This window comes from Diplotaxodon limnothrissa, linkage group LG5 (assembly GCF_057381915.1).
Source record: "Diplotaxodon limnothrissa isolate DT_005_m linkage group LG5, D_limnothrissa_male_GT1.1, whole genome shotgun sequence".
NCBI classification, from domain to species: Eukaryota; Metazoa; Chordata; class Actinopteri; order Cichliformes; family Cichlidae; genus Diplotaxodon; species Diplotaxodon limnothrissa.
The window spans coordinates 23,863,616-23,888,015 of record NC_140600.1 but is presented as its reverse complement, the minus strand read 5'-3'; the positions used below and the strand labels follow the sequence as shown (position 1 = coordinate 23,888,015).

The following is a 24,400-nucleotide window of genomic DNA, read 5'->3' as shown; positions in this document are numbered from 1 at the left end:
TTTAACTAGTTTTTAATAACTGTAATTATGTTTTAGTGCAGTGGAAATGCCCCTACTGGAGGTAGAACAAAACACGAGTGTTTTTCTTATTGTCTGCAGGTTTGTAATATTTGAAATGGATTCTTTTAGAAAGAAAATACCACAAAATACCAAGTGAATAGGAGATGCTGCACGTAAACTACATATTCTGTAATGACCAAGATTTTGTTCCTATTTTTAAATTGTAACAAATCCTCCACATATACATCTCTTAATAAATTAACAGACTCCAGCTGTGCAATTCCTGTTTTGAGTATTTATATTAAATAGCTACAGCTGCTCATAACCTTACTACGAGCTATAATCTCATGAAACCCTTGCCATAGCAGTGTCGGAATCTCATAGCCCACGACTGTCCAGACTACTTCAGATGAGAACCTTCTTGGTCATTTAATTTTACAGAATTTTTTTTCCCTAATTACACTTAATTAGGTTTTTTGAATTCTCCCCTGAAGTGTACATTTTCTGTCCTTGGAATAGATCAGTACACCTTTTCCATTTTTAATCAAAGAGCACTTCATTGTCATGTCTATACAAAAAGAAAACCCCATTAATACTCTTTTGTGGAAAAATAACTTTCTGAAGAATCTGGATTAAATTTGTCACATCAACAAAACGTGTATATTATTCATGAGTGTTGGTTTAACATGAACAGTGATTTACATTGGTGTTTGAAAGGAAAGGGACTTCCACACAATATCAGTCCCTCACTGTGCTGAGGGAACTTGGAGAACAATGACATCACAAACGATTTAATCCTCTGAATACAGTCCACATTGTCCAAAACTAAAATTCAAGATGAAGGACAGAAGTTCATGTTTTGTAGGTATAAAAAGACCAGAGAGACTACAGACTGCAGCACTGGCTGTCAGGATGAAAGCTAAATGAAATGTCCGTCTGCTTTTGAAAGCAGGAATTTTCTTAAAAATTCTCCCGCCTTGCAGAAGTTTCATTCTGCATCATCTTCATCATCGTTATCATCTTCCTCATCCTGCATAGACTCTTCCTCACCAGCGAAGTTCTCAAACTCGCCTGTTTCTGAGTTCCACATACACTTGATCTGCACCTTGAATTCTGCCATCTCAATACCAAAGAGTTTCTGTGGACAAAAAACAACCCTCAGTCAACAGAAATACATTTAGTGTGTGACAGTCAACATTTTTAATCAAGTAAAAAACAAGAACTCACCAGAATACGAGCCTGCTCTGGAGTGAGCGTGTCCCCCTCTTTACAAACTTCATAGTCCTTCAGCAGTGTTACCACTCCTGTAGCACAAGATAAAAGAAGTTGGCTTTATATTTAAAAGCAGTGAATTCACACATTTCGTGAACACACTAATACCGACTCGGACCTGATTTGAAGCAGAAGCCTGATATTGCTTACATAGACTGTATATACTGTAGCTACAATACATCTCCCACTTATAGTGAAGCCTCAACCTGCTGTTGCCATCTTTCAGTATTGAAATAAGATGTGAGGGGTGGAACTAACAAACAAAAGACTGACACAGCACCGTCACACGATGGCCACTTGTCAGTCACAGGTTTGGTCTGCCCTGTTCTGTCTCATCGTCCTTTTTCACCTTACATGCATCTTATTCACAAGCTGAACATCATTTGACAGAGGCTATAAACTCACCTATACTACGGAAAAACGATTTGGGGCTTATTAAGCCAACTTCAAGTTTTTACATTACAAAGGTTGTTCACGTCTTACTACGGTATATCGCCATGGTAACATCAGCCCTAACCTGCTTTGTAGCAGATCATGTTTAAGATAAGAGATCAACACACAAAACCAGTGACCAATCATTTCTCCAGAATATAGCACAGATGCAAATATCAAGTCTGTCCTTCCATGAAGGTCCAAAGAAATTCCTCGGAGCAACTTTATTCATCCATTTTTTCTCTCCTGCTTTCTACTAACAATTTTATACGGGCAAGTAATTTGACATTTTCTACAATTGTTAATACAGCAATATCCTAAACCTTGAACTTATTGACTTCAGAAAAATGAGTCCACTTACTAGTTTGAAGTACGATTTTGTTTTATGCACACATACAGCCTGTTTCAAACCACTGGGGTTGCAGCTAAACCACTGGGGAAAACTACTTACACTTAGGCAACACTTTAATTTAACTGTAATTACAGTCAGAGCTTGCCATGTTTAATGACAGGGCAGTTTTACTGATAGGTCTTTGCCACGTTTCCCCTCCTGGGAAAATAAATAGATTTTACTTCCCACTTTTACAATCTTGCTAACCACACCACTTAACGCACAGATATATTCCTCGAGAGCTTTTGAACCTTTTTTGATCTAACATATTTTACTTTTTTTATTTGTAAAGTATGCCAGTCTGCTGTAACAATACCTGTCCATGTTTGTGAGTGACCATATGCTGCAAACATTGCCTTTTTTGGGGATTGATGGTGGAAACTCTGGGCTGACTTTACTGAGCTGATAATCACCTTCGTGCGACTTCTGAGCATAATTACCAATGTTAGGGCAAGTAACAGCTCTGTAGTACAGGGAAGCATTTACTTGGACTTCTGTACAGTCTTTTTTTTTTTTAACCAGATGCCACATGCTGATCATTATAAAGAACGTCAGTTTAAGCCACTTCCACATTGATTACACTTTTCAGTCCTGGAAGCTACAACCATCTTTTATATACAGATTGTGATTCGTCAAGTCACAGACCTCCATTAATTAATACCAATTTTAAAAAGTTAAAATCCATTGAGCCACGGTGTTGTAGTGGGTGACGAGAACAGTCCTTTAATCTCACCTTTCTTTAGAGCAGTAGGAAGCCCTAATTGCCTCAACTGGGGTTCCATTGAGTGAGTAAACTGTTCAAGGGGTCCCTCATCCAGCGTCACATCCATCTGAGCCTGGTTTCCTGCGCGAGCATAATCCACCTCTTTGAAATGACTGAAATATCTGTGGGTAAAGAACATCGCTTAGTGATTCAATGAAGACATTGGAGGATCACAGCAACAAAGATGAATTTAGCAAAGCCTTACTCTTGTACTTCCTCCTTTGTTTTATTTGTGAATAGTACACCCACTTCTCCACGCAGATGCTTGCCGACCTGAACATTATCAAAAGGAATAAACATATTGAGTGGCGGCAGTAAACCACAGCAGTAACTTTTCAAGTTTGTCTGAGATCTTGCTTACCTTGTGCAAATTATCTTTGTATTCATCTGTATCTCTTTTCCCCAGAGCAATAATCATGACTTTATTTTTGCCGAAGAAGAATCTGTGGAACAGAGATGAGATCATTTACGCTGTTGAATAAATATAGGCTCTTTCCAAATACTTGTTTAACATTTTTGAGAACTTTGGTTCATATCAACATGCTGCAAGATAGGATTCATAAAAAAACAAAACACAAATCATAATGATGCTGACTTTTTAAAAAATGATTGATATTTAAGCTGATTGCTGACCAATAACAATCAATAGACAAGATGTTTAACTATGAGATAATATGGTTACTTTTCTTCTAGAAAAATCCACACTATTGTACCCATTCAGTAATGTTCCTTATCCCATAGTCAACGTGTATATTAATTGTACTATTTTACCAAAAACTTTAATTTCCATACTTAAAAAGGAGTTATAAGCAAGAAACCCCCAAAATAGTATCTCTTCTACACACAAAAGACTAACCTATAGAAAACTCTGTTTCATGCCTTTAATTCAATTTCTCCTCCTCTTCTCTTTGATGTAATTTTACCTCCACTTGACTGTAACTGCAGAAGTACATCCTACTTACTGGCTCTGTTAAAATAATCAAGCCTACTAACAGGCAACTTAAGATGAGGGGGAAAATGTAGTCGTTAGAGACTGTAACTGATGCCTCATACTATTCGACAGTGGAAAACTGACACCTAAAGAAGAACACATGCAATCTAGAGGAAATTGGCCACAAAATCTGAATTTTTTAAAGTTTCTATGACCTTGCCATATACCTGCTCGCACTACTGCACTCAAATAAAATTAAGACAAGGAAAAACCTAAAGCAATATTTTGCAAATTTCATGGTAAATGGACTCCTTCTTGAGCATTCAAAGTGCTTTATACAACATATATAATTCAAATAAACGTTCATACATGCACTGTTTTCTATCTCTAAGTGTTTTCTATCTAACATTCACACATTCTTTGTCATATTTTTCATGCCAAATGCTTTTAGTTGGTCATAGGTCTACATATTAGACAGTCTACTTTAGCGCCCAGACTGTTCTACTTATTAGTCATGCTGTTGTAATATATGCATTAGCATTTTCTTGCTGAAACATGGATGGATGGGAGTATGTTTAAACCTTTATATACCTCTGAGTACTTTCCAAACATGTAGACACTGATCCAGGTTTTTACCCAAGTTCTGATAACAAGTTCTTTAGTCTGGAAAACAGGGCGTCCATATTTTGCTGCTATCAAATTCAAACTAAGCTAGATTTTTACCTTTTTTCAGTTCAAAAAATTTGATACGTTTTCTAAGTTCTATTGTGGATATGGGTTTAGGTGATTTACACGTCATATCTATATTTTACACAGCATCCCAATATCTTACAAATTGGGGTTGTCCATGTAATAATTTCTTTCTCGAAGGGCTCCAACATAAGTAGAGGTGGCAATGCCACCAAGAAAACCAAGTGCAACCCGATCCTTGATACACACACACGTACAGTGGGGCAAAAAAGTATTTAGTCAGCCACCGATTGTGCAAGTTCCCCCACTTAAAATGATGACAGAGGTCAGTAATTTGCACCAGAGGTGCACTTCAACTGTGAGAGACAGAATGTGAAAAAAAAATCCATGAATCCACATGGTAGGATTTGTAAAGAATTTATTCGTAAATCAGGGTGGAAAATAAGTATTTGGTCAATAACAAAAATACAACTCAATACTTTGTAACATAACCTTTGTTGGCAATAACAGAGGTCAAACGTTTACTATAGGTCTTTACCAGGTTTGCACACACAGTAGCTGGTATTTTGGCCCATTCCTCCATGCAGATCTTCTCGAGAGCAGTGATGTTTTGGGGCTGTCGCCGAGCAACACGGACTTTCAACTCCCGCCACAGATTTTCTATGGGGTTGAGGTCTGGAGACTGGCTAGGCCACTCCAGGACTTTCAAATGCTTCTTACGGAGCCACTCCTTTGTTGCCCGGGCGGTGTGTTTTGGATCATTGTCATGTTGGAAGACCCAGCCTCGTTTCATCTTCAAAGTTCTCACTGATGGAAGGAGGTTTTGGCTCAAAATCTCACGATACATGGCCCCATTCATTCTGTCCTTAACACGGATCAGTCGTCCTGTCCCCTTGGCAGAAAAACAGCCCCATAGCATGATGTTTCCACCCCCATGCTTCACAGTAGGTATGGTGTTCTTGGGATGCAACTCCGTATTCTTCTTCCTCCAAACACGACGAGTTGAGTTTATACCAAAAAGTTCTACTTTGGTTTCATCTGACCACATGACATTCTCCCAATCCTCTGCTGTATCATCCATGTGCTCTCTGGCAAACTTCAGACGGGCCTGGACATGCACTGGCTTCAGCAGCGGAACACGTCTGGCACTGCGGGATTTGATTCCCTGCCGTTGTAGTGTGTTACTGATGGTGACCTTTGTTACTTTGGTCCCAGCTCTCTGCAGGTCATTCACCAGGTCCCCCCGTGTGGTTCTGGGATCTTTGCTCACCGTTCTCATGATCATTTTGACCCCACGGGATGAGATCTTGCGTGGAGCCCCAGATCGAGGGAGATTATCAGTGGTCTTGTATGTCTTCCATTTTCTGATGATTGCTCCCACAGTTGATTTTTTCACACCAAGCTGCTTGCCTATTGTAGATTCACTCTTCCCAGTCTGGTGCAGGTCTACAATACTTTTCCTGGTGTCCTTCGAAAGCTCTTTGGTCTTGGCCATGGCGGAGTTTGGAGTCTGACTGTTTGAGGCTGTGGACAGGTGTCTTTTATACAGATGATGGGTTCAAACAGGTGCCATTCATACAGGTAACGAGTGGGGGACAGAAAAGCTTCTTACAAAAGACGTTACAGGTCTGTGAGAGCCAGAGATTTTCCTTGTTTGAGGTGACCAAATACTTATTTTCCACCCTAATTTACGAATAAATTCTTTACAAATCCTACCATGTGAATTCATGGATTTTTTTTTCACATTCTGTCTCTCACAGTTGAAGTGTACCTCTGGTGCAAATTACTGACCTCTGTCATCATTGTAAGTGGGGGAACTTGCACAATCGGTGGCTGACTCAGGGCTCGCAAAATTTCAAAATCCCTGGTAGCCCTTCGGGCAGGGACTCTTCAGTTTTTGGTAGCCCAAAATAAATTTAAGTAGCCCGAATAAAAAAAGAGAGCAATTTTTTGATTGATGTTTTGTTTCCTGTTTTGTTTCCGTATAATATTGTAACGGAAACAAAACATTAATCAAAAAATTGTTGAAACACAAATTACAACATTGTATAAAAATTACAATCATCAACTCAAATACTTGGTTCTAATTGAAAACAGAAATTTCTATGAACTTGTAAGAACTGTGTAGGACATGAATCAGTCTGTGTCAGATCCTGAATTTGAAATTTCCACTGAAGTCACGGGTAAGAGGCAAGTGGAACCAAGATCGAGGCCATTTGCTTTTTGAAGTTTGCAAAGACTGCTAAATTGTGCCAGTGGTAGTTCACTCTTTGCAACATAGTACGCTGTTCTAAACTGATTTTCAGGTTTATTTTTAGTATGTTATTTGCAATTGGTATTTGTTCTGGGAAAGATATTGCAGACTGAGCAATGCATTTCTTGCATTTCTCATGGGTTCTAATGGGGCCTTTCTTAAAATTACTGGTCCCAGTAACAAAGGCGCTTGTCGACTCAGAAATCGAGGGAAAACCAACAACACACCCGGCAGAACATTATGTTATTTACACGGGTGCACATGGTAAATGCTAAATGGCCTGTATTTATATAGCGCTTTTACTCGTCCCTAAGGACCCCAAAGCGCTTTACATATCCAGTCATCCACCCATTCACACACACATTCACACACTGGTGATGGCAGCTACATTGTAGCCACAGCCACCCTGGGGCGCACTGACAGAGGCAAGGCTGCCGGACACTGGCGCCACCGGGCCCTCTGACCACCACCAGTAGGCAACGGGTGAAGTGTCTTGCCCAAGGACACAACGACCGAGACTGTCCAAGCCGGGGCTCGAACCGGCAACCTTCCGATTACGAGGCGAACTCCCAATTCTTGAGCCACGATCGCCCACATAAGTGGTCCGCATGTGCGCATTCGCTGTCAAAATAAAAGACGCGCACCAGATAAGAAGTTGCAACGCGCGTTTGCGTCCATATAAAAGGCACTGTTTTTGTTCGCTAGAGTGGGATTTTCACGGCACATTCCGCACCACATCTCTGTGCGTTCATCATTTGTTTGAAGCCAGCTCACCTCCTGCAACCACTTTTCTGAGAATACGCGCTTCTTTTGTGGTTCGGACTCCTGATATTTCTTTGTAGGTGGAGGAACACCAAAGTAATTGCTTAAAGGAGCTTCTTCGACATCTTTAAGAGTTCTAAACAAATGTCTGTCTTCCTCCAGAAAATCTTATGTACCCAAACACGCGTTGCAACTTCTTATCTTGTGCACTCTTTTTATTTTGACAGCGAATGCGCACCTGCGGACCACTTATGTGCAGCCCTGGTTATTTAGCTCGTCATATTGCAGCCACAGAAATTCTTTTGTCCATGAAACCATAAAGCTGCACTTTCTTTTTGCCTTATAGTCTGATTTGTCATAACTTTTCCGTTTTGTGGTAAGCTTTTCTTTGGCTGTCACTTCTTCACCCTGACCTCTCTTATTTGGCTCAGCAGAACTAAAATATATATCCTGCTGCTTTTACACACACACACACACACACACACACACACACACACACACACACACACACACACATATAACGGTCAGCGATTCTCTGCGCGATCAACCTCTCATATGTTTAAGCTGCGGGAGATTTCACTTGTCATGTTTGCATAGTAAGCTAACGATTGATAAGACGATGTCAGAGGAATTGGTGCGCAAATGATCGTCACTCACCAATCAGTGCTGTCGCTCTCTATACACAGTTCACGCGATTGCAAAGTGAAAGCAAAAAACAAGCGCAAATTCAAACGCGATTTCAATATGTCACATATTGACAGTGGCTCATCGATGCCAATGACATAATTACCCAGCTACATTTCCGAAAGAATGCAAAAGCATTGACATATATTTTTCCTTCCTACAATAGCCCGACGGGCAGGGCAGAGATAGATTTTGGTAGCCCGACTGGAAAAATCGCTAGCCCCGGGACGTCGGGCTAGCGATTTTGCGAGCCCTGTGACTAAATACTTTTTTGCCCCACTGTACCTTAGTGCAGTACTAGGACTGAGCCTTGAAATCAGAACCCTAAGATGTCATTACCTGAAGTGAAAAGGGAAAGACCATCTCTGAATCGAGGAGGGGGCCTAGGGGTATATCTTTCGCCATCGTACAATGATGTGATTGCAGCCATTCCCCAACTCTCTGTGAATGGTACTCATGGCTATTGATCAGTGGGCTTTGATCAGTAGTTGTTGATCAATGGTCATGAGAATTTGCATAATCATGATGAAGGAACTGACCTCCCACCCCATTGTTCCTTCAGTGGGCTGGTTTCGGTCATTATGCAAATGTACTGTTTATAAGACTGGGGAAACCGGCAGTCAGCTGAGACTGAAGAAGTCACTTGGATGAGTGACGAAACGTTTCTCCCACTGAAAACGCTACGTCCAGATGAACAGAATCAACTTTTGGAGATGTCATTATTACCTGCTGTGTTTCCACGCTGTCCGGATGTCTTTCAGCTTGTTATTCCTCATATTAGCCACCGAGAATATGAACAGGTTTCTGTAGGTGTCCACACATTCCCGCAACTAAAGAATAGAAATGAGGTTTAGGTACTTCAGGTGTTTTGGAACAGACCTAGCCTAGCTGAACTTAACACGTACAAGATGGTGACTGCAGCACTGAAAATACTCACCTCCTGAATTAGCTTCTGTTTTGACTCCAGCCCCTTCTTGGCTGTTTTCGTTAAAGAAACTGAGGAGAAAAATGCGAAAACTCACGATGAACAAATGTCAGCCAGCAGTTTGCGTATACACGTGCATGTATCAATGAGCAGCCAGGAGTACAACCATGCTGAGGCAGTTAAGCTAACGCTAGCTTTAGTTAGCTCACTTTTGGTAGCTTTCACTAGTGAAAAAGAAGTTTTACAAATACAACATCACTTAAAACACTTCACCGACGCCCATATGCTTTTACACTTGAAAAAGATGTACTGTGCTTTACTCACTCTTCTTATCTCTCTTTGATTTCGGCATGATTCCTCCTCACGATGCCACAGCAGCAGACACACACACGTGAAGTGGAAGGACCCCAAGTGTTTCTGTTTAGCATGGCTGACCGTGTACTGCCTGACATAAAAAAAGCGTTATATATGTATTAATAACAATAAATGCTTGACTTCTATAATTTTGTCACCTTAAGATATTGTGATTTGCTGCTATATAAATAACACTGAATTGAAATAAATTACACAGTAAGATTAAATGATATGGGCAGCACGGTGGTAAGCACTGTTGCTTTACAGCAAGAAGGTCCTGAGTTCAATCCCACCATCAGTGTGTCTGTACGTTTGCATGTCCTCCCCGTGTTTGCCTGGGTTCTCTCCGGGTGTCAAACTCAAAAACACAGTGGGCCAAAATTCAAAACTGGAACAAAGTCGCAGGCTAACGTTGATATTTATTGAAATATATTTATTCCTCCAGATATAAGAATGAATCTTTTCTTATGGACTCAAACACATTTTGCTAAAAAACTGAATATGGAACAAGCAAAGCTTAATACTAAACAGTATATATATTTGCTGTATAATACCAGTAGGCCAGCTCTGATAGTAATTTGGCCCGCGGGCCAGAGTTTGACACCTTGTAACAGCCTATGGATTAAATAATACATTTCGCATCAAACTAGGCACAGTGATGGTGCTTGATAACATGTTATACACGCACTGGAGGAGCCAGGGATCGAGCCACCCTCAATCATATGTGAACCCAGGGAGGAAAAGGTCCCTTTGAACAGGAAGAAACCTGCAGGAGAACCAACCAAGGAGAGGCAACCATCTGCCACTATACCGGTTAGGGGTTAGTAGATGAAGACAGATCAGAAACATGCAGTGAAAGAGAGCCAGAAATTAATAATAACTAAATACAGAGAGCTGTATAAACGCATAGTAAATGAAAAACGTGACTGAAGAAGAAAATTCAGTGCATCATCTGAATCCCCAGCAGCCTAGACCTATTGCAGCAACTTCATCTATCATCGATTTTGTTATGTGCTATTGAATACCTTTTGGAATAAATAATGTATATAATGGAATACATGAATTAAATAAATTACTAAAGATCTAACACCAGTGTTCATAGCAGTTTATAAGCAAGACATTCGTCTCCTCTAGAAATACATGAAATTTGGCAGCACAACTTATTTAAGATAAGTTATTTAAAATGGCTTACTTTGTAGCAAAAATAATAAGCCAATAGAAGGAAAATTAATGAGGAACCTGGTCTGTTTGCATCACTTATTTCTGAACTAAAATGTCTTTGGACTTGGATGAAGATGCAAAGTTAATTCTAAGATAATAAGGACAATGGACGGAATAATCCGCTAGGTGGCGCATGAGCAAAACAACTTCATAAGTGTAGTAGCCGAATGTGACAAATGTATAAAATGGTCAAAGGTGCATACTTGCTTGAGCCACTTGCTCTTATAACCGTGTCTGTCTTTGGGTTTTTTTTGCAAAAGATTTCCACTTGTTCAAGTTTGGGCCTTTATGAGTTGTTTGGGCACGAGGGGCATTTTGTCAGCTTCGGAAATGATGTAATCATAGATTTATCCACTGTGATATCACCCTTTCACATAATGATCCTGATAATCCTACAGACTATAGGTGTATACTGTATGACATAATAATAAAGAGGTAACATCAAAAAGGCATAAGACATGTTAGGACAAGACAAGAAGAAAGGAAATCAAAACGAAAGCAAATAAACGTAAAAAAACATACAATGTTCGAATGATTCCTTCATAAGGACATAATAGCCCTCTCTTATTTCTCTTCTTTGCACCGATGCTGTAAATGCAGGTCATGTGTGTGTGTTTTTATACAATATTATACAATTATTATTATTCAAATACAATATTTTGGAAATATACTGCAGGCCTATGGAATTTGAAAAAACAACAACAAATCAGACTGTGACTTCGCTAAAACTCAAACATATCACATACAGAGTAATACAGTAATACAGTGCAGACAGAAACTGCCACATTGTGCGTCCCTATAAAAAATATACACGTTTATTATTGTGGTAAAGGTTTCATATTGATACTTGTTTAAATAAAAGAAACAATTCATTATTCTAATAAACGCACAAAAACGCCAGGCCTGACTTTAAAGCGCATAAGAAAAGAAATTAGGTTATAGTTCACTTTATCCTATTAATTAGACTTAAGCCTTCCTCAGCCCGTCGATCCCTCTCGTCAGTGTGTGTGTGTGTGTGTGAGAGAGACAGGGGTAGGGAGGTGGGAGGGGCTCCTAGAGGTGATAGTGCCTAGTTTAGCACTTTGCAACATGATCCGCGGAGAGGCCGGGCTTTGCGGCGCTGCATCCTGCCACACCGCGCCACATGGAGACCGGATAGAGCCGCGGTAAACTGGGCATGATAAAGAAAGAAGGTGGACCATTTTCCTCCTCTGTCGGCTGGCTATATGTACTCGCACAGCATCAGCAGCTCCTGACAAAGCAAAGGCAGACGGAGACATGAGGGTGACGGGAAGTGCTGCTGCTGCTGCTGCTGGAGATTCTTGCGGTCTGCGTCAAACCTCTCGGTCCTTCAGAAGATGATGCTCGCTGTGTCTCTTAAGGGACTTTTCTGGTTCGTTGTGTGAACCCACGCCACGCTGAAGGGGGTCTTTGTTAATATCTCGGGTTTAAACGTCCAGTAGCAGCAGCGGGGATAGTGATGGTCAACCCTTCTCCAGTTGCTCAATCACTGAATCACTGTCTGCATCTGCATTGTAAAGAGAAACTCACCCCGAGGGAGTGAGGGATTTTCAAGCAATATGCAGCGATAAAGAAACCACAAGTGTTGCTGTTTTATTTAAACCAGACAGAGCCATAGGTGGATGAACGGAGTTTTGTTATTTACCAACATGAGCTCGCTGTTTTTCTCCGATACTCCGTCCGGTCCGGTCTGCAGCGCTCCCACCGGGTCGGGCGCGGTGACCAGCGCCCTGCGAAACGACCTGGGCTCCAACATCCACGTGCTGAAAACCCTCAACCTGCGTTTCCGCTGCTTCCTCGCCAAAGTGCACGAGTTAGAGAGGAGAAACAAACTGCTGGAAAGCCAGCTGCAGCAAGCTCTGCAGAGACCGCAGTACCGCCACCTTTACACCCGTGAAGTCGCCGTGCAGACGGACGGTCCCGAGTCGAGACTGCCGGGCACCATCTGGAGTTTCACCCACGTCAGGAGGCAAGGGGAGCGCTTTGAGACCCTGCAAGGGCCCGGGGTGACATGGACGCATCCGGACGGAGTTGGTGTCCAAATTGACACAATTACCCCAGAACTGAGGGCTCTGTATAACGTGCTGGCCAAAGTCAAGCGGGAGAGGGACGAGTACAGGAAAAAGTGAGTAAAGTAAACACTATTAATGTGAAAGTTGTGTGCAGGTATTTTATATGCTCAAATAATCTCACGCTAGGATATGTCCAGTTGTAGTTTGCAGGGGAGCAGCAAGAAATTTAAGGCCTTGAGTGAATGGTGAAGCCCCCACCACCAAAATGTATTTCTTGATAAAAAGCTGCTAATAGGGAAGCTGTTCCCTTAAGCTCTTTCCTTTGCATTTACATAGATGCACAGACACAAAGATACTGAAAAGTTTAAAAGACATGTCATATCGTAACGGACAGACACACAATACCTGCAATTATTCCATATTATACTCTAGATTGTAATCAGTTACACAAAAGGTCTGACTCATTCAATGAGTCAAGTTGATAGCGGTTTATAAAGGGGAAACATGTTTTCCTTTACAGTAAATCTGGGAATATAATTGCTATTGAATACACTTCTCACATGTTAAATAGTTCACTTTTGAGCAAAACTGTTTCTCAGTATTTGGGAAGTTAGGCAGGAACTCAGCCAGTTTTCAAGTAGTCTTTAAAGTTTCCACAAGACAAACCACACATTTGTCTCTTTATAAACTTCTACATTTACTTTGGATTGAAGTTAGCCGAACACGAGGACTGATCTGTCTGTCAAGGGGGAAAAAAGTTTATTAAGAGACATGATTGGTAATTTTGGCTCATGTTGTCACTTCTAACTTATTATTGTGGCTTTTCTTCTCCCGTGTGGACGTGGTTAGACAATATATCCAGATGCTCATCTGACAGGTATAGAGGAGCGTGATGACAGCTATCACAGTGACAGAGTGTCACTTGAGCTAGTACATCCCATGAAGTATTCAGAGCCGAGTGGCTGTTTGGCACTTTAGTTAACCAAACACGTTTTTCCATGAATTTAACTGATCCCGTTTTTTTCCCATTTCTGCGGAAATTCCTTTGCACGGCTCAGTTTTCAGCAATTGTTCTCTTTTTAGTCATACTAATTGTGTCCGCCTGTGGACTCACTGTAGGATCCCCAGCTGACTGTGAGTGTGTGACTGCTGGCCGTCTTGGCCGGCTACTGGAGGGGTGTGGGGATTGCCAAGCAACCGCCTGCTTCTGTTTGGCGTCATGATTCAAGCAGAGAGGCATTTTTACAGGCCTCTGTCTGGTCGGTGAGGTCGTCTATGACGAACGCTTACTTCCGTGTGAGCACACTGACTCAGTGACACAGAATGTGTGTGTTCTCCCACTCCTCTGGGAAACTGGATATCCTGTCCAGTCATTCCTGTAACACCAGCATATCCTTTTTTGTGCATTTCTGCTGTGGACGATAAAGTGCAGTGACTGGGAGAGTGGCCAGATTTAAAATTCCTGCAGCTGAAATCCAAGATCTGGATCTTTTTTTGGCAAAAATGACTTTACATGTTTGCTTTTAAAATGTATATTAAATCACAAGAGTTGTGGAATTTCTTTTACACCTGGATAAGTGACAAACAAAGTGCATTCCAAGCATGTTTTTATGGGCCAATAATCATTGTTATCGATTTGCCTGCCTCTCTCTTTCCCTCCTTGCTCTGAGCTTGATAATTGCATCATCGCTGAGTTCACTGCCCTGCTTTTCTTTCTGTCTCCCAGTCTAAATCCTCTTTACTACTGTCACGTTTCAGCATTCAATCCCTGAGCCCCATCCTGCCATGCCTTTTCTGTTCTGTGTTCTTTGTGTTCAGCCATTCCTTCGCTCCACCCTTCTGCAGGCCCTCCACCCCTTCGTCCCTCTCTGTGTGGTACAGACTGCTTTGTAAGGCGTCTTCATTCCCCATGGAGGCCACCACAGTGCTCTCCCACATTCAGGGTGATTTATTAAAGTTTTAGCAGTGTGGACACGCACAAAAAGATGGATCGGCAGTTGTCTTGTTTCTGATTTGGCCGCTTGCATTCCAACATGGTTACCATGAGCTGTTCAGATGTTTACTTCTGACATTTTACAGTGAAGCTCTTTCTGACCAAGAGGTAAAACAATGCACTCTGAACTAATTTCATGAGAGGTTATGTTGCAGAGGCTGCTTGAATACATAGAAGGGAGATTAATGCTAAACACCAGATTAACAGAAATAGAAAAAAAACCCTGGTCAGAATTCCAAGAAACATCAAAATGAAACTTAAGTAACAAATTTTAACAATCTGTCTAATCTTTGAACTTAAATTTCACCTTAAATTTGAACTTAAGTAATTATAAATTTGCAAAAATATTCACAGGTTAACAGCTACAATATAAACAACCATAAACCTGCTTGCAGATGTTGTAACTCTATTGTTTTATAGACTATACTATATAATGTTTTAAAAAATCCTTTTTCATCATCTGTTATGTATGTGAGCAGTGCTAATGGAGACCATTAAAGCATCTAAGACACAGAAAAAGAATGTTTTTCTCAAAGAAAATATATGAAATACAACAAAAGAGGTAGAGATAACCACTTTGTTAGGTACATCTGTTTGTCTTCTAAATGCAAATAGCTAATCAGCCATTCACAGGGTAACAGCGCAATGAATTTGGGCTTGTAGACATGGTCAAGATGGCCTGCTGAACTTCAAACCATCATCAAAGCATCAGAATGGGGAAGAAAGGTTTAAGTGAGTTTGAATGTGATGTGGTTTTGGTGCCAAACGAGCTGGTCTGAGTATTTCAGAAACTGCTCATCTACTACTTTAAAGCAGTGAGCGGCTCTAGGTGAAAGCTCTTGTTAATGTCAGAGGAGAATGACCAGATCACTTCTGGCTGATAGGAGAGCAACAGTAACTGAAGTAACCACTCATTATAAACAAAGTATGCAGAGGTACATTTCTGAATGCACAACAACCTGTTTAGCAGCAGTAGAGGCTACGTTTCGCATGGACTCACCAAAATTTGACAATAGAAGACTGGAAAAACATTGCCTGGTCTGATGAGTTACAATTTCAGAGGTAGGGTCAGAATTTGATGTAAACAACCTAAAAACAAGGATCCATCCTGCCTTCCATCAGTGGTTTAGGCTTGTGGTGGTCATACAGTGTGGTTGATATTCTATGGTACCCTTAGCACCAAGTGAGTATCGTTTTTTTTTATCATTGTATCATCTGCTGATGGATGCTTCCAGCAGAATAATGCGTCATGTCACAAAGCTCAGATCATCTCAAACTGGCATCCTTAACATGACAAAAAGTTCAATGTGCTCAAATCATCAGACATCAGTCCAGTAGAGCACGTTTGGGATGTGCAGCTGACAAATCTGCAGCGACTGTGTGATACTAACATGTCAATATGGACCAGAATCTCTGAGGGATGTTTCTAGCAACCGTTTGAATCTATGTCATGAAGAATTAAGTCAGCTCTGAAGACAAAAGAGTTTCAACTCACTTCTAGCTGGGTGTACCGAAGGTGGTCGATGAGTGTATAGTTAGTGCAGTTCAGCAACCAAAAGTGTGAGTTCATTAAGGAATGATTTACATTTAAGAAAGATCTGCTGCAGGTGCAGACTGAGACAGAGAAGAAGAAATCGAGTTGTTGTGCGATGCACTATCACAAATAAAATGTTCAAAATTCATTGTTCCAAAAATCTCAACTGGCCTCAATCCTGTATCCAAATCAGTTTCTCTCCATTGTTCAAAATCCTATTTGTATAGAGAACAGCATGTTCTTTCAAAGCTAATCTGTATTTGTGCATCTGGAAAAGCTCTTAACTTCGTGTGGATTTTATCCAAAGTCTTACCTAACCTATCAGATTCTTTCTTTTAATTCATTGCTGTCATGTGAAAAAGTCTCCCTGCTCAAACACACACAGTCCCACTGTCTGTCTCCCGCACACTAGCATACTGCACCTATTGTCAAAGAAGAAGCGCTACAAATCAGACAACCAACTTAAATGAGTATCCACGTAATGCCACAATGTCGGGACTGTGGGGTTACATTTCTGTCACAGCCGTGCAAAGGAAGATGGGTAAGGTCATTGCCAGCACACCCAGTTCACACTGTTTTTATTCCTCCTTCTTCATTATGCTTTTATCACTTGAGGGTGTCAGTGTGACTCTCCCAGTAATTGCCGTCATTATGTGATAATGTTTGAAAGGCCATGAGAAGCGTTGCTGAAGCCGATGAGCATATCTGACAACCGGCAACACACGCTAAGAACAGATAGTGTTTCCAGTTCACTGTGACAGTTGTCTTGTCTTCATAGGCGGTGGCAATTTGCTTAAAGTTTTGCATTTTATATTTTTTGCACAGAGATACCCCAGATGGCTTTAGCCATTATGCAGATTGCCGCACAGGAGGACAGGCAGGGAGTGAAAGACGGCAGTTATTCTTGGAAATAACGTGCTGATACATTTTCAAATAGGTGCATAAAAATATAAGATAAAAGAGAAGTACATAAATGATACTGTAGACGGCATGCATTTATGTTAAGTAGAGCTGATGAATACAAATTCTGAGAGCTGTATAATTTGCATTATTATAACCAACTTTTCCAGTGTAGTTCCCACTGCAGCATTAAAGGACATGTCAGTGAGAGGCTGAGCTCCAGTTGAGATATGAGATCGGCGGTTCCCAGTCGTTGTGGTGGCCACTCCTAATTGGTTGTTTATTTCATCAGTGATCTGAGGCCAAACAACTGTCCTGCTGGATCACAGTGTGGAGACAGGGGGAGGCAGAACAGTCACTGGGCCTCCAGGGTATGTTCTTCCGGCATGAATAATTCACGTTGCTGAATTTAGCCGTGCGTGGATCAATGCGATGAGAATTCAGTAAAGACACTTTTCCCGAGCCTTTGATCTCGGTTCCTGTGCGTCAAAGAGGTGAACATCGAAGCTGAGCCTCTCCTTTGAAAATCAGTAAACTACTTTAACAAATTACAGGGAGAGGTAAACTGCAATTCCAAAGTCAGCGCCTGCATTGCGTTTCAAATATCATATTTCCTGATGAAGAGCAAAGCGCTGTGCTGATGAGCTCCTGAGCCTTTGTGTGTGTCTGTGGTGCTGACCTGCCCTGCTTATAATCCAGGCCGTCTATTCAGGAGAGGGATTTTCTCTAAGCCGTCACCTAGCACCAAGGCTTCAACATCCAGCCAGCCCTGCGCCACATCCTGGCAATCAGCCGCTGCACTGAACTGGGGCCTCTGAAAGTGGAAGGCACCCTGCTGCTGAGATACAGAGCAAGAGAAAGAGAAATCAGTTCTCTCAGGCTACTGAGCTCCAGAGTAGAGTCTGTACTGTTTGTCTATGCTCCTTCTTAGTTCACAACATGTTTTTTTTTATCTTTCAAGGCAAATTGCTGACTTTAGAATCGTAGGTCGTATCCATTCTGTTGGGTCTAAAAGCTTTACAAACCTGGATTATACTCAGTGGAAATATGTAAAGGAAAAGAGCTGCTGATACTGCTTATTTGTCTTTGCTGTACACCTCAACTTTTATCCAAAAGTACATTAATGATCAATGATTCCCAAAATCACAGATAAGTTGGGAAGGAAGAGAAGAGGGACCTTCTTCTCAACACCACAGAGAGTCTGTGAAGGCAACAGATCCCCAGATGAATGCAGCTTGTGACGAGGTATTTTAGGTATGAGATTGTTTGGCTGTAAAAGATTATGAGCCAGAAAGGTCAAGTAGCCACTACACAGGAGTACCAAAAGTTTATCAGTCTGAACACCCTGAGGATGCCTTACTTTCTACTGTGTGAGTAATGTTTTTTAATGGAAGCACTGGCCTATTTGATAAAATCATGAATAATTTTGGATTTTGGACTGCAAATAAGTAATTTGCTACTGGTAACTTGTTACATTTGACAGATTTATGTAGATACATAATATTGCTATGTAGTTTAAGTCAGTGTTTTTCGTCTATTCATGAGATTTGTTCACAATAATTGACTGAAACTGTCACTTACTGTGAAAATGCTATAGCAACGGCGTTGCAAAAAAGGAAACCTAGTTTATAGTGTTTCCCCATCTCCCTTCACAAGCCTTTCTTCTCTCAGTGTCTGGAGCTGCTGCTGTGCTATGCAGCTGTGGTTGATTATTCATGGGTATCGATACAGCTGAGAGCAGTGGCGCATTGCCATATTTAAAAGTGCAGGAATGCACCTGTCGGTGGTAAGCAGCTATGGCAAATATAGACTGAACTGACTGTGCAGAAGGGTTTTTTTGTAGGTTGGAAAGCCTTGCGACAGTTGCAGGGAAAGCAGGAGACAGATTAAGTTATTAATCAACAGACCTAATCTTTATATAGACCTAATAATGTGCCTTTGGCTTTCGGTTCAGATCTGCTCAGTTTGCAATGCTTTTGCAGCTAAAGCTCCTAATATGCTGGCACAGCGTGCTGACTTAATAATGTCTGTATTTCTAAAGCTTGTTATTCGAGAGGAAGTGCTGGTTTACCAGGCACTCCAAAAACATATATGGGCACTTTGGGCACTATATATAACATACAGAGCATGACAGCGGCGTTAAATATGTTTCAGCGCTTGAACTTCCAGCACAGAAGGCCACATGTGCCCTCCCTTTGAACTCGGTGGAAATCTTAATGTAGTGTGAGACTCGTCTGTCTTGTGTCAGTGACGTAAAAGACGGATCACACTGATGTTCACACTGTCATACCATGATCAGATATGGGTCGCATAGGGTCAAAAAAGTCAGATTTGATACGCTTTCGCATGCAGTGCGAACGTAGCCAAAGTGCTTTGACATTCTGTGGCAACGTTTTCATTATCAGCAAAAGAAAGTAAATGTTTGTTTAAACTAATGATTTTAACACCAATTTTTAGTCATGACCTGTTAAAAAAACACGCAGAAAATTGAATCTCTAAATACATCCGTTTCAGCTGATAATATTGTAACTTTTTATTCAAGCATTCATTTGTTGTTGATTTCTCTGTTGCTAAGACCATCAGGGGTTATTAAAAATATAAATCAGAGATGTGTTTTGACACTGCAGCATTTATTTTTTATTTTTTTATTTTTTTTAAATTAAAGCTGCTATTAACAGGTATTTTCATGTCTCCCCAACTTCCCTCACATGAGTAGGAGGAATGAGGCTGAAGCTGTAGCTCTGGCAGTAGATATTTCAGTAGTACAGTGCAATACTTAATAAGCAAGTTACCCCTGACTTTAATTTAGCATCAGCTCTCATATGAAAGTCAGCTGGCTCTTATATTTGGCACTGAAATCTCATGCTCTCCTTGTTATGTAAATGTTTCATTGATATAATTTCCCCTTTATAATTGGAGGAGATAAGGTACTCTGTCTGTCACCCTAACTTTGCAAAGATTGAGGAACCCTTTGTGGGTTGAGGCAGTGCCTAACAATTTCATTTCTGTAGATTTTGAGCAGGGTTGGTTAGTAACGAATTAACCATAGTCAGGACTGCATATTCAGATTACAACAAAATAACTGAAATCTACTTGGCAAACATTTGAAATTTGTAAAAATGTGAAGAAAGTGAATGAAAACAATAGCTACATGGAGTTAAAGTTACAGTCTCAGGAATTATTTACTTACTTTTCAAATCATTTTAAAATTTAAAATATAAAAATTGAATTTATGAAACTTGAAAACACACACTCACTCAGAGAACCCTTAATGAACTTTTTTTTTAACCGTTTTTATTGTAAAGCTCTTTGGTTTTTAATGCACAATATAAATAAATTTTATTTCCTTACTTACTTTATTATTGCGATGTAAGTCCACTTTATTTCGAATGAGATGTAGAAATCTAAATTTTGCTGTCAACCTCACCATATTTAACTTTTAAATAATCCAAAACAGTTCTAATCAACGTATTAAGCAGTGTTTTATCAAACCATAGCTGTAATTTGCTTCTGGTGACTGACCACTTGTAGAGAGACACTGAATACATTATTCTTGCTTTGGCTCCCCACAGCTAACAGACTCTTTGTGTCTCTGTTTACTTATTTTCAATTCCTGGTTTTTGTTCTTTGTTTCCTTTGTTGGACTTTCCATTGAAGTAGCAGTGGGTATTCCTTTCTCAGGTTATTTTGGTACACAAGTACATTATGCTATTGCTATTTTAAACTAGGTCATACACCTAGCCTTTGATTTTTTTGTACTTTGACTATACTCCATCAGCCATGAAAGGCTGATGGAGTATAGTCATCACCCCGCTGTGCGGGCGAGCGGCATGGACACCTACGTTTGTGAATGCGATAGCTCAAGAAGAACGCGACGTAGGAGCTTTAAATTGATACCATAGGTATATCTACAAAAAAATCTTAGAAGAATTTGAATCTCATTGATCTCGACCTCAAGGTCAGAGGCCAAGTGTTCAAGTGAATGTTCTTTTATTTCTTATGTCTTTGTGTTTCTTCATGGAAACACTTTATATAATACATGAAAACCATAGTTTATTAGTGATTGATCTTTTCATTTTTTTTTTCTTGAATAAGTCATGCTGGTTTATGTCATTCAGAAGTTGTGATTATATTTGACACATCAGTGCAGCAACCCAAGTAAAAAGGTAGCCAGTTTACAGGGATAGAAAAATGAAGAAAATCAGCAAATTACTTTTAACATTGAAGTGTGTTTCTAATAAAATACCAGGGCAGCTGTAATTCAGGAGGTAGAGCGGCTAGAGCACACATTGAGATGTTAAACTGTAACATAGGTGCTACATGCTGTCAGTGTTGTATGCTTTTAAAGTTCCTTTAATGAAAGTGGTGTATCATTTACATCCATTATAAACTGCATCAGTGCATTATGAAACAGTGTCATGAACTGTAGGCCGTTAGATTCAGATTGTTGCAACTGATTTAATTGAAATATGACAGTGATCGTGAAACAGGTGTATGTACACAGACGTACAATATGATGTTTGTCTCATAGTTCTATTATGTGTCACATAATTTCACTGTACACACCCTGGCCAGTGAGGATTTGTGCCAGAAGTGAATATCTTGATCTTCTTTATTTCTTTGATGGGATGTCACTCCCTGTGTACTCCACCCAAACATGGCCCAGACTTGTAAGCTGTTAATTGTGGTCTTATGCACTTGCAGTGATTCTAACAAATCCACATCATTTGCACAGCAGAACCCCCCCCCCCTTCCCAAAGTTATAAAACTGTTAGGACATGGATTTAATGAGATGTTTTTACCAGTTAAGTCTTTACAGTTCTTGTGCAACGAAACATCTTTGTGTCTGTTAAGTCAATAGACAGGAGCCCAGAGCTATTATGAGAGCACTATAATAGGGCAAGAATAAATCAGTGGGAACATAACAACTTAACAGTAGAGTAGTGTTCTTTGTAGGATGTGGGGTGGGGTCAGTTTGCAGTGTGGATTATGGAGACTGCAGGGGAAACTGATTTTCTGTCACAATGCTTTGTCGCTCCCTCTCCTGCATACTGCACAAATATGATACGCAGGCAGATGAATCCTTGTATTCTTTCCTCTTTTGAGTTCTGAGAAGAAAAACATTAATGCGGCCAATGAATTGCATAAGAACAATTAAGAAAAAAATAATCGACTTCACTGTAAAAATTTCACTTTCAGGTTCATGTCAGTAATTATGAAACTGTTACTCATGGAAACTCTTCGGTCTTTCCGCCAGACATTTAACTGCCAACTATTGTAAGCATAAACAAACTATTAAGTTGGGGTGTTTTCACAGTGGCAACACCTTTGCAAGTCCATGCAGTTCATAAAATCACTGCCTTCATAAACACCTCGCTTTTACAGCAGTTATTCATTTTTTCAGGGTGAACTTGGGTCAAAGAGTTGGAATCTGCTGATAATTACCTGTGAACGCCCATTATATTGGTTGTTCTCCTGTAGTATGCCTCAGGGCAAGGAAAAGGGGCCCTTGACTGGCTTTGAGAGTTAAGCAATTAGATAATACATGTGCTTAGTGCAAACAAGTCAAGTTTACACCTTGGAAAAGCCAGTGCAGCAAGGCTTGGGCACAGGTCAGACATGTTACAACACTTGCTCCCAATTATCTTTCAGTCCATTAATGTGAAGGGAGGACAAGTGGAGTTGCACCAAGCCTTCTATTCAAATAGATGCTTTGATCAGTGGAAATTACTTTAAGTATCCAAGAAAAACAAAACCCAGGAACATGAGCTATGCACAAGCTACATGGTGCCCTGTTGTGGTGCAACAAGTTCATCTTGAAAAAGCTGGTCCACCGAGTAAAGACATGCAGCAGCTATATGAGCCGTGAAACTGCCCTGACGTAAACAAAGCTTATAGAAGCTTTAACCATGCTTGCTTATGACGATGCTCACTGCTTTTGTAGGAATTTAAACTAAGACTCAGATGTCTGGTTTTAGGCAGAACATCCATCAAACTCGCTAATTATATTTTCCAGTACCTAACCTCTAATCCTAAATGTTATTTGTTTTCCCAGTCCTTTTCCAAAGAAGTACTACATCTCTGGACTAGTCTCGGTGTAATAAAAAAATGCTTTATTAAACGTCTGCAAGTACAGAACTGCAGCGTGTTAATGCCTAAACATATTTCAGCATCAGTTAATTAAATAGTGGATGAAATGTTACGTGTGTTATGTGTGAATTTCTTTACCAGTTAATGTAAATTAATGTTAAAATGTTGCTGTAGTGATATTTCAATATAGTGTAAATATACTGTGACCAAAAAAAAAGTACTAAAATTGAAATGAAAATTTTTTTTTAATAAAAAAATGTCAACGCATTCAAGATAATAAAATAAAATAAGAGAAGATAAAAAGACAAGTGTTGAAATGTTAGATGCCACATGCACTGTGGTTACCAGATAACAGACGTGTGTGCGTAGACACCATGTGATGATGTGTAACTGTGCAAAGTAAATAACTGGTTTGGATTTCCCCATCCAAGCACATGTGTGTATTAGATAATGCCATGAATAATCTTAGCTAATAAACTAATAATAATAAATACATACGAATTTGGTGAATAATTTGATTATAAAAAGTTCTCAATACAAATTCTTTGATTCGATGTTTCGTTTGATGCACGCGATGTAAAGAACAATGTAAACGTGAGCGTTTCACCCACATTTGCGACTAAAAACAGACCTGCAATAAAAAAAGTATTTAGGAGCAGCGTGCGAATAAAATCTGCAGTAAGTCTCCAGAAGTTGTATGAAAATATGCAGATGAACCAGTGTCATAGCAGACTGGTTAAATCATACAGACTGCTGAAGGCTGACGCTGGCCGTCCTATTTTCCATGGAGGTGATACCAGCAGCAAACAGGGGTGAATCTAAAGGGGGCCATCGGGTGTACTAGACCAGCGGTTCCCAACCTTTTTTGCGCCACGGACCGGTTTATGCCCGGCCTTTAAGGTGTCGCGGATAAATACAACAAAATAAAACTAGTACCGGTACCGAAAAAAAAAACATTTATTCATAACACGTGAAAAGACCCAGGAAAACCGAGTTAACGATAAAAATGATAACAAAATAGCGCTGAAAACCGATAAAAACCCTGAAAACCATACATTTCACACCTGAGCCTCAACTCTCACGGCCCGGTACCAAACGACTCACGGACCAGTACCGGTCCGAGGCCCGGGGGTTGGGGACCGCTGCACTAGACCATATTAACTTCAAGGCT

The 24,400-nt window shown here is 40.4% G+C and overlaps 2 protein-coding genes across 2 annotated transcripts in view; one reads left to right on the top strand and one right to left on the bottom strand.

Moving 5' to 3' along the window:
* Positions 1-591: 591 nt before the first annotated feature.
* mrto4 (MRT4 homolog, ribosome maturation factor) lies at positions 592-9,500 on the bottom strand. Its single transcript, XM_085354302.1, has 8 exons — positions 9,429-9,500; positions 9,117-9,175; positions 8,906-9,009; positions 3,220-3,301; positions 3,064-3,131; positions 2,829-2,980; positions 1,228-1,304; positions 592-1,138 (listed from the first exon to the last, which is right to left on the bottom strand). Exons 1-8 carry the CDS (start codon positions 9,454-9,456, stop codon positions 989-991), a joined length of 720 nt encoding a protein of 239 aa, XP_085210428.1. The 5' UTR covers positions 9,457-9,500; the 3' UTR covers positions 592-988.
* Positions 9,501-11,793: 2,293 nt separating this feature from the next.
* iffo2b (intermediate filament family orphan 2b) overlaps positions 11,794-24,400 on the top strand; it is a 34,627-nt gene continuing 22,020 nt past the window's right edge. The window contains exon 1 of the mRNA XM_085354301.1: positions 11,794-12,825. Within this exon, the coding sequence (XP_085210427.1) occupies positions 12,323-12,825 (503 nt within the window). The 5' untranslated portion in view covers positions 11,794-12,322. The remainder of the gene's footprint in view (positions 12,826-24,400) is intronic.

Coding starts and splice junctions, on each gene's coding strand:
- mrto4 (XM_085354302.1), bottom strand. CDS start 9,456: ATGCCGAAATCAAAGAGAGATAAGAAGA. Junction 3,302..8,905: donor ACAGCGTGGAAACACAGCAG/GTAATAATGACA, acceptor TCTGTTCCACAG/ATTCTTCTTCGGCAAAAATA. Junction 3,132..3,219: donor ACAAAGATAATTTGCACAAG/GTAAGCAAGATC, acceptor GATAATGTTCAG/GTCGGCAAGCATCTGCGTGG.